The 10,583-nt window shown below is 30.3% G+C and overlaps 1 protein-coding gene across 1 annotated transcript; it reads left to right on the top strand.

The window, feature by feature from the left end:
- Positions 1 to 5,035: 5,035 nt before the first annotated feature.
- LOC127080558 (peroxidase P7) lies at positions 5,036 to 6,508 on the top strand. The gene is made up of 4 exons (XM_051020875.1): positions 5,036 to 5,318; positions 5,423 to 5,614; positions 5,746 to 5,911; positions 6,012 to 6,508. The coding sequence occupies exons 1-4, from the start codon at positions 5,097 to 5,099 to the stop codon at positions 6,401 to 6,403; spliced, it is 972 nt and encodes a 323-aa protein (XP_050876832.1). The 5' UTR covers positions 5,036 to 5,096; the 3' UTR covers positions 6,404 to 6,508.
- The last annotated feature ends 4,075 nt before the right edge of the window (positions 6,509 to 10,583 follow it).

Genomic DNA, 10,583 nt, shown 5'->3' with positions numbered 1-10,583 from the left:
TCCCACTTAAGTGTATTTTGGCCCATATCTTATAATATGCCCAAAATCACTTAAGCGTGTGGTAACTTACCATATTTCGTATTCCACTTAAGTGCACCGTACCTTACGGTGTTCCTTAGTTACTCTATTTCTCATCAATCCGTCCTTTGTGTGTGACCCTGTAGGTTTTCGCGACGTTGGCAATTATATTAAATCACTCATTTAACATAATAAACAGTGAGCGGTATCTAGCAACACATCACTGCTACCCAAGACACGAAAATGTCATGTGATCTGACAAATCCTTCTGTGATAATAATTATGTGTATAATTACCCTTTTGCCCTTATGTCTATATTGAACACAAGGCATAGACCGTGTCATCCTTGTCCAGTTCAACATTGGGCCCATAGACATTTATCTTGTTACACAGGATGGGCAAATTCCATCTAGGTCACTCATGTCCCTTAACATGATTCGTGGAGTACCCATCAACTGTCTTTATGGTTATCCAGTTACGGACAATGTTGGATCAACAATAAAGCACTCGACTCTACATCTAGGGTCCATAGTGGTTTCAGGTCGAAGAGTGGTATACACCATTATCACCATGAGAATAACTTATGACACTTTGCATAACATTCTATATAGTATTCTCATAGCGGGTCAATCCAGTATGAATATTACTCTTAATATTCATACCTATGTTTAAGACTTGATAACTCTTTATCCATGATCCATGAGACGTGATCATCAGTCTACAAACATAATAGTCTTCATGCTTTAATGTTATCCCACTTCACAATAAAGCTTGACTACAGATACTTTAAGAATAGTGTTCTTATGTTTAATGTGATCTCATGATTAAGTCATACTTGATACATTAAACGGACTATCTATTCCAGGGACTTTATTAAACAAACATAATAAAGAAAAATGCCTTTTATTATTAATAAATAATTCGATACAAGTACCAAAAGTATTGGCCTCTAGGGCTTACACCAACACTTAGATCTTTAGACTTGTGAAAGAGAGGAAGTCTAAAAGTTCGCTTGTCCATATTGAGCGGTCTGTGTGTGTAAAGGTATAAAATTATCTCTTAAATTGCTAAGTCAAATCACACACACACACACACACATACTTTATAAGGATAAAAAAACCTGATAAAGGATAAAAAGACCTCTCTGACATTGTTAAAATTACCTAAATACCTTTTTATGTTAAGCTAATGAATTAGATACCCATCCTAATCAATTAAGAGAGTTTTTAAATGGAATAAATATATTATCCCATTAGAGTTAATCAATTTACAATTTTGTAACTCTCATAGTCGATTAGAAACTACAATCGATTAGTGACAGCGCCATTTTAAAACATTCATTTTTTAGCTTAGCTAACCGATTAGACCTAGAAGCTAATAGATTATCAACATTAAAAATCCCATGGATTATTTCCATTTTTGAGCCACACTATTTTCTATAAATAGAGAGCTTTCTCATTTTATCCACACTAGAAAATTTATTTTGAATACTCTTTCCCACTATCCACTGTCTCTTTATTTCTTGTTCACTTTTGCCTTAGTGCTTTGAGAATAAAATTTACCTGTGAGATGCTTGAGTATGGTATTGAGGCATTTTTGTAATATCTCTTGTGAGATTTTTGTTTTTGTTTTTTTATGAGTTAAACCAAGTTAAAAATCTCTTGCTTGGTTTGTGAGTTTGTGCGTAAAAATCTCACATTTGGTTTGTGAGCTCGTCTGATATAAAAGCTCCAAGTGAGTTTGGGATTATCCTTGTACAAAATCTCGTGTTTTGTTTGGAGTATAACGAGTGTAAAACTCCAAGTTTGATTGTGAGAAGACTCATGGGCATAACCTGAGAAAAACTCACACATATAGTGGAACTCTCAAGAATAAATTATCTGGGAGAGGATGTAGGCCAAGTGGTTAGGCCAAATCTCTATAAATCTCTGATGAAATCTTCTTATCCTTTATCTCTTTATATTTCCTCTGTTTTTCGTTGTTCTTAAATCTGTTTTGAGCTTTGATTTTATTCTTTTCATTTATTCCATTACTTACTCTTTTCAAATTGTTTTAAACAAATGCTTTTACAAAAAAGGAAATTAATTGGACATTATTTTTCAAAGCTATACAACTCACCACCTCTTATGTTTGGAGTCGTTTGCCCAACAAAATAATCATTACAATCTCACATTATCAATTGGATAGATATATCATCATTGAGTCTCATTGCCCTCTAGAATAATTCTCCAAATTACATAGATGGGAGAAAACATAAACATAAATAGAACTACATAATATTTTTCATAGGTAGGTCACTAAAGAAATCATAGAAAAATACATAGAATCACATGCTTAGGGTAAAAATATTTTTAGGGAACCTAATCTAAAGAAACTAACCACTAATCCTTATGAGATTTATAGTTTTTGCAATTGGAAAGAAAATAGTAAAACTTACATTGATGAAGAATGAAATCCTACAACTTCGTTTTCACCTTCCTATAACAATGAAAACCACCCCAGACAATATAGAATTGAACCCCTAATCCCTAAACATGTTTTTTTTATAATAAAAATTAAAACCCTCGAAATTACACCAAATTATGCCCTAGATGTGTTAGGCTATGCCCTAGATGCTTCACGGTATTCCCTAGACACGTCCTATTATGCCCTAGATGTGCCACACCATCCCCTAGACATGCCATGATATTCTCTAGACACCCCACACTTTATTATTTAAAAATGTAATGCCTTTGACTCGTCGCTTTGCCTTTTTGTTGTTGAATAGCGATTTGCTTCCTCTTTGAATTCTTCTATGATTTTCCCTCGTTCTCCGTATCCTACCCCTCTCCTTGATTCTTCATCGTAACTATCGTAGTAAAATACTATACAATTTGTATAGTTATGATGATTTTGGAATAATTTGGTTTTGTTCCTTCCGCAAGGAAGCTTCTTCTTGGAATTATGAGGGACTGCTTGTTCTTAAGAGAGGCCTCATTCTCATTCTTTGGTCATCTTGTAAAATATAAGAGGGTACATACATACACTCTGACGCCCATGTCAATGATTATTAGAGATAAGAGGCATAAAATTGTTAATGAATTTTTTGTGTGTACCTGATTGGGCGTCTATTCTCAATTTTATACGAAATATCGTACTAGTTCTACTAACCCTCGTTCTTTAGTTTGCATTGAGGTCGTTCGTACTGCCAAATGGTAAGATATATTTTGTTATGTTAGTCGGAGATCTTTCTTTTTTCCTTTTGCCTTGATTGGGTGTTTTATTTTACGGCGGGTCCAAGCCTAGTCACTAGGTCTTAAAACCTTCTGTGTGATGAGGGATAATTTCCTCCCGATGTCACTGCTATGACATCATTCTATGGATCATTTTCTATTTGGTCATCGACTAGGTCTAGAATTGGATAAGAACAGTCCCCCCAGCCTTCTTCGACGTGGCCGAGGTAAGGCTTTTAAACTTGCATTTTCTTCCTTTGTTTTCTTTGTAGCTTAGTTGTCTTCAATCTATATCAGTCTCATTACTTTTCGAGGAGGAGCTTCTTTCTCTAGATTACAACCGCTTTTCCTTGGACCGGGTTCCTTTTGTTTTGTCATTTATCGTAGTGTACCTTTAATCATTTCACTAGTGGACGTAGATGTGTGGCTTCTCATTTCTTATGTAATAGACTCATTCATTTCATCATGAGGAATAGACTTTTATCACTTTGTGCAACCTTTAAACCACATTCAAACCATAATAAGCAAGGTCAACACACATGTATCTCTGAGGTTGAACATTTCCTTTTTTTACCCTATCCCGAGTTAAATGAAACCAAATAAACTGTAGATATAATGTCATTAGAACTAGAATCGGGAGGCTTAACTTTCTGCTTATCTCTAGTGTCACTAACAAGAAGCTCCACGTTAAACTGGGTTTTCTCCTCCAATTTTTTTTATTCTTTCACCTTCTATTGTTTACACTTCATCGTCCTAAAGGCCTCCTCGAAAATAACATAAATATGTTTATGATAAATTTTGATCCTTAAGTTCTAGCTTCCATAACTTATAACCATTCCCACTTTCTGAGACCAATGCAAAGTGATAAAAGTCTCTTCTCTTTTCCCATATAACTTGTAACCTTTCTCATTTTTTGGATGAGCAATGAAAACACTACCTTAGTTATATTTAAATTAAAGATTTTTTATAAATAATTTATATATTAATTGTTAAGTTAACATTTTTTTTAGTAAGATTCGAATTATGGACTTATAATTGGATTTGAACTTCGGACTTATAATTTATGAACTTTTTGCTTCTTTAGCTCAAGCAAGTGAGCTACCATCTCCATTTTAAGTGAAGTTATCACGTTTGACCATTCCTTCTCGTAATTACAAGCAATTCAAGTGATGTGCAAACAAATGCATCAAAATTAAGTGAATTTAAAGTTATAAAAAAACTATATTATTATAATTGAAAATACTATTCAAATACTATCAACATTATTATTGTGTTAAACTGAAGTAAATTACGCATGACTAAGCATGAGTATGCTTGCTTTTTTACTATTTGTTATCGGAAACTTTGATTGCAGTCATTTTTTTTCCTTCTGTTTCATCGTTATCCAATTTGTATCGATATCACATGTTAGATATGACTCATAAAGGGTTATTTGATAGGAACTTCTGGGAGGAATAGTAAGAACTTTGACAAAATTGACACTGCTTTAATTTACACTTCGTTATCTCTTTGAGTTGATCAAATCAAATCATACACCTACTAACCACATTGTTATAATCATAAATTCATTAGGAGAGATGTATCTATGGAAAGTTATTAGAACAAAAAAAATTGAAATATATATATAATTTTTTCTAATAATAGAGCACTACTTTAAAAAATCTCATAATAATATATGGCAACATTAATTTTCCCGGCCCATGCATAAATGGTTTGTCTATTTTCTACGTCTCACACATTGACTCAGACAAAACTTGTCATTGCAAAGAAGCATTATAAATATGGAACTGGTTCTTTAATTTGATAAACCACACCCCTCTTCTCAAAAACAAACATAAACTTGTTTGCTAGTAGAAGATTTAGTTAATGGCTGCTTTAACTGACTCTAGATTAACCGTGATCGGTTTGGCTCTATTTGTTCTAATAATAGGAGGGAGTGTCAATGCAAACCTTTCTACAAACTTTTATTCGAGTTCTTGTCCTAAACTTCTTTCTACCGTGAAAGCTAACATGCAATCTGCCATATCAAAGGAGGCTCGAATTGGTGCTTCTATCCTCCGTTTATTCTTCCACGATTGTTTTGTCAACGTAAATCTTCTCATAGTTCACTAATTTATTGATATTTTATATTAAAAAATTTATTATTAGTTAAAATGATAAATTATCTATAAATTTGAACATATATATTATAGGGTTGTGATGGATCAATTCTACTCGATGACACGCCAACCTTTACCGGAGAGCAACACGCGGCTCCGAACAATAACTCTGCTCGTGGATTCGAAGTAATTGACAACATAAAATCAGCTGTAGAGAATATATGTCCCGGAATTGTATCATGTGCTGATATTCTTGCCATTGCAGCCGCAGATTCCGTCACAATTGTATGCGTAATCATATAACAATTATTTAGTTAACCTATAAAAATCTGGATACCACACTAACCATAAAAAGGAATTTAAAGGAAAGTTAATTAATATTTTTACTCTTGTGCTGTTTTTATGTTATATGGTAGCTCGGAGGCCCAACCTGGAATGTAAAACTTGGAAGAAGAGACGCTAAGACAGCCAGTCAGTCTGCTGCACTTGCCTCCATTCCAAGACCAACTTCCGACCTCAATGTGCTTGCCAAAATGTTTAGTGATAATGGTCTTTCCATCAAGGACTTAGTCGCATTATCAGGTATAGTTACAAGAATTTACTGAAATTAATGTAATTTCTCGATCAAGAACGAACAAATAATTTTGAAATACTTAATTTTGTGTCTTAATTAATTGACTAGGTGGTCACACAATTGGACAAGCAAGATGCACAACTTTTAGGACAAGAATCTACAACGAGACTAACATAGATACTTCTTTTGCTACTACGAGACAATCAAATTGTCCAAATGCAGCAGGCTCCGGGGATAACAATTTGGCACCCCTTGATCTTCAGACTCCCATTTCTTTTGACAACAACTACTTCAAGAATCTTGTTCAGAACAAAGGTCTTCTCCATTCTGACCAACAGCTTTTCAACGGCGGGTCTACCGATTCTATTGTGAGTGGCTATAGTACTAATCCAAGTTCTTTTTCATGTGATTTTGCTGCGGCTATGATCAAGATGGGAGATATTAAACCTCTCACTGGATCAAATGGAGAGATCAGAAAGAATTGTGGAAAAATAAACTAAGGTTTAAGTTTAAATTAATTAAGTGTTATATGTATACAAAATTGTGTAATATATATATATATTGATTGTGTGTGTCGCAGGAGTGTGTGCAATAAGGTGTAAACCATAATTTTATTATCTTTGTTTATATTACGAGTGTTGTGTATTATCTTAGTTTTAATATGATTTTTCTTTCTTTGTTTATAAAATTGTGAAAATATAAATATTCATATACAATTATGAATAAGCGATTTTATCTCGGAAGAAAAAGAGATTTTAATTTGATTTGTTGTGTGAGGTCAAAAAAATTGTTATAAAAAGTGTGCAATTTTTTTCTTCTGGTTGAACTGTCAATTGAAAGAAAAATTGTACTGATAATGAGTTCGATTCTCAAAAATAACATTTTCCTAGTTTTAAAACTAGAAAGCGCGCGTCACGTTTTCCCTCGATTGCTTTTAACAACTGATGTGACAGGTGTATTTTTTCCTCAATTGAGTTATAATCGAGGGGAAAATCTCTTTCCATCAAACACGCGCAGGCAACACGCTCACACATATACCCAACCTATATATACATGTTTTCAACAGGACAATAAATCAAAAATAATTAATAATGGGTAATAAACATTAAATAAGAGAAAATACAAACTTGTATATACCACAAATTGATAAACGATCATATATGTAACAATCTCTTTTATCTTGAATTAACTTATTTTTTATATACGTTTGAATATCATTTGATGAACATCGAGAAATATGAAAATTGAGTAGGTATAAATCATACTTTTGTGAATTTCTTTATGTATAAAATTGATCTATGCACCATAATGATGTTAACCAAAAAGTTGAAATTAAAAATATTTGAGAACAATGAATATAAATTGAAATTACCATAAACGTTGAGCGTTGTATTGACATGCCCCATTATTTAAATACGGTTATGTTAAGCCAATTAGTATTCTTCAGAAGATCCACAACACAACTCTTTGATATTAAAATAATTGATCATGTTCATGTCGTAATTGTATTTGGAAGGAGTCTCTCATCTCCTCTACTACTTTTGTCCGTCTTTGCAATGAATCTGATTGAAGGTATTGGAGTCTCAATCTTGTGCTGGGTGTTGAACAACTATTTATTTATATCAACAATACACTTTTTTCCTGTTTATAAAATTATTTGTATCAATAGTATTTTTTCCTGTTTATAAAAATAACAAATATTTTTTTCCGTTTATAAAAATATTTGTGTCGACAATACACTTGTTTTTGTCCGTGTATACAAATATTTGGATCAACAACACTTTTTTTTACCTATATAAAAATTTATTTTATTTTAGTTTTTGTTTATGAAATATTTATATCAACAATACATTTTTTTTCATACATAAAAATAAATTTGTTTTGTGAAATATTTGTATCAACCCGACACAATATTAAATTATCTACTCAATTTTTTTACTAAAAGCTCATTAATCTATTTCCAATACTTTAGAAAAATAGTTGATAAATTTGTATTTTTCAATATTTTAATCAGTATTTTCATTCTTTTTGATTCATATAACTAAAGAGCAAAATGAGATAATTTAAATAGAGCAATAAAGTTATTATAATTAGTAGCAAAATTGAATATTAAAAAGTCTATTAAAATTATAACATAGAGATTTGGTATGAGTGAAATCATAAATTGTAATTAAAAACTATTTAGTAATATTTTTTATAAATTATAAATTTTAATTATTAAAACATCTCTTTGTTGTTGTGATGTTTTTGAATTTGTGTGTTGTTCTTCTTAATGATGTATTTTAATATATTTTTTCCCTTGCAAAATCAAATCTTGGATATTTGATATGAATTTTTATAAGAATTGATCTATTTAATCCTATAATCATATTCTTTTAAATTAGTTTAATTATTATACGGATTTATCCCATTTAATCCTATAATGATATAATTTTTATTTTAAAAATAAAAATGATAATATAAATTTCTCTATCCATAATAATAATTTAATTTAATTGAGAAAAAAAGAATTTCAAATTATGCAAAATACATAAGATAAGAGTATGCTTTAGGCATAACAACACAATAAATGTATTTTCTAATTTTAAACAATAATATCCTCAAATAAAAGAAAAAATTAAAAACTACATAATTATATTGATGTGGTAACAACAATGCAAAAAAAAAAACTACTATAATTAAGCCTACAAAAATGACATGATTATCAATATTCATCGATGAGTAGATTCTCTATTGATTTTTCATTATTACATATGTCTTATAAATATGACTCTTATTATATTTAAAAATATTGATAATGAAAATAATATAATATTATTTCTCTATTCTCTTTCTCTCATCCATCTTTATCCTTCTATAAAATAAGTTTACAATTTTTCAAGGATATTTGTTAAGTTCTTCAAAAAATTATAAAATAATGTATCTATTATATAATTTTTGAAGAGTTGAACAAATATCTTTAAAGGATAGAAAAATAATAATTTATCATATAATTTCTAAAGAACTTGTCAAATATATAGCAAAATAATAATCATTTCCTCAAAAATATATGAAACATCCCTGAACGATATTTGATAATTAGATGTTATCAAGTTTTCATTAATTCGTGTTATTGTAATTAGTGTATTTTATAAAAAAAACAAATAGCTCAAATATAAATTGAATTATTCTTCTTCTCCGTTAATAATATTAAAGACTTTAACACATGATTATAGATGATATAAATCATTTTTTCTAAAAATAAATAACTATATAAATATTGAAATAAAGATTTGAATTTTTTCTATATGATAGATATTTATTTATTTTTGAAATTTTTATATTGTAAATTATTTTCTTAAAAATAATGCATATTATAACATATACATATACATATATATATATATATATATATATATATATATATATATATATATATTATATATATATTCTAATGAACAAATATTTATTTTATTTTATTTAAATTTTATTTATTAATTATATTTATTGCATAAATTTTTAGAATTATTTATATTTGTTGAATAATTTTTGGATTCTAAATTCTATATAGATAAAGCCTAAGAAAATGTAATAATATATTTCATGTACTATGTGATCATTAGTAAAATTTAGAAACAGTTGATTTAGATGTCGAAATTGTAATTAAATTGTAGGTCAATATTTTTTATGAATATATTTTATATATATTATTTTATTATATACTATGGATTGAAACAAATTAGAAGAATATGATCATATATATTATTGTAAACCAAAAGCTTATAAATCACACTTAAGGGTGTTGTTGACAAAATCGATTGTGTTATCTCGGATGTATTATGATGCGAGAACTAGTATTGAAGAATCAAATTTTTTTCAATTCAATAAAATGTGTGTTTTCCTAAAGGAAAAATTTGAAATTTGAGTTTTTTTATATAACACATATAAGATGATATTTGTGAATCAATATACCAATTATGTAGAGAGATATAACGAGGGATATAACGAGGTTTTCTTACCTACCGCAAAGTTCCCTCTACCTCTGGTATGAGGATCATCAAATCATCTTTACACATGCCTTCTGCAGGTACCCCTTTGCCTTTTGCATGTCATCAATCTTAAACCTTCACAACCATTGCTAGGGATTGACATTTTCAAAATCTTAAACGTTCCCAGTCGTTGCTAGGGAGTGACATTTTCAAAATCTTAAACCTTCTCAGTCGTTACTAGGGATCGACATCTTCAAAATCTTAAACCTCCACCGTCGTTGCTAGGGGTTGACATTTTCAAAATCTTAAACATTCCCAGCCGTTTCTAGGGATTGACATTTTCAAAACTAAAACCTTCCCAACCATTGTTAGGGATTGGCATCTTTAGATTTCAGGTATTTCCAGCCATTGCCAGGAATCGTCACTAAACTTAATGTTTTCCCCAAGTAGTTTCTAGGGATTATCATCTTTAGAAGTCATGTATTCTAGTCGTTACTAGGAATCGTCACTGAACCTAAATTTCCCCAGTCGTTGCTAGGACCATTATCTTTAGAAGTCAGGTATTCCAGTCGTCGCTAGGAATCGTCACTGAACCTAAAATCATCCCAGTCGTGGCTAGGGATTAACACCATTAGAAGTAAGTTATCCCAGCCATTTCTAGGAATCATCACTAAACCTAAAATCATCCCAGTCGTTGCTAGGGATTAACAAC

Source organism: Lathyrus oleraceus, chromosome 5 (assembly GCF_024323335.1).
Source record: "Lathyrus oleraceus cultivar Zhongwan6 chromosome 5, CAAS_Psat_ZW6_1.0, whole genome shotgun sequence".
NCBI lineage: Eukaryota > Viridiplantae > Streptophyta > Magnoliopsida > Fabales > Fabaceae > Lathyrus > Lathyrus oleraceus.
The sequence above is the reverse complement of the archived record's forward strand: the minus strand, read 5'-3'. Positions and strand labels throughout refer to the sequence as shown.

Coding starts and splice junctions, on each gene's coding strand:
- LOC127080558 (XM_051020875.1), top strand. CDS start 5,097: ATGGCTGCTTTAACTGACTCTAGATTAACCGTGATCGGTTTGGCTCTA. Junction 5,319..5,422: donor TCCACGATTGTTTTGTCAAC/GTAAATCTTCTC, acceptor TATATATTATAG/GGTTGTGATGGATCAATTCT. Junction 5,912..6,011: donor GGACTTAGTCGCATTATCAG/GTATAGTTACAA, acceptor TTAATTGACTAG/GTGGTCACACAATTGGACAA.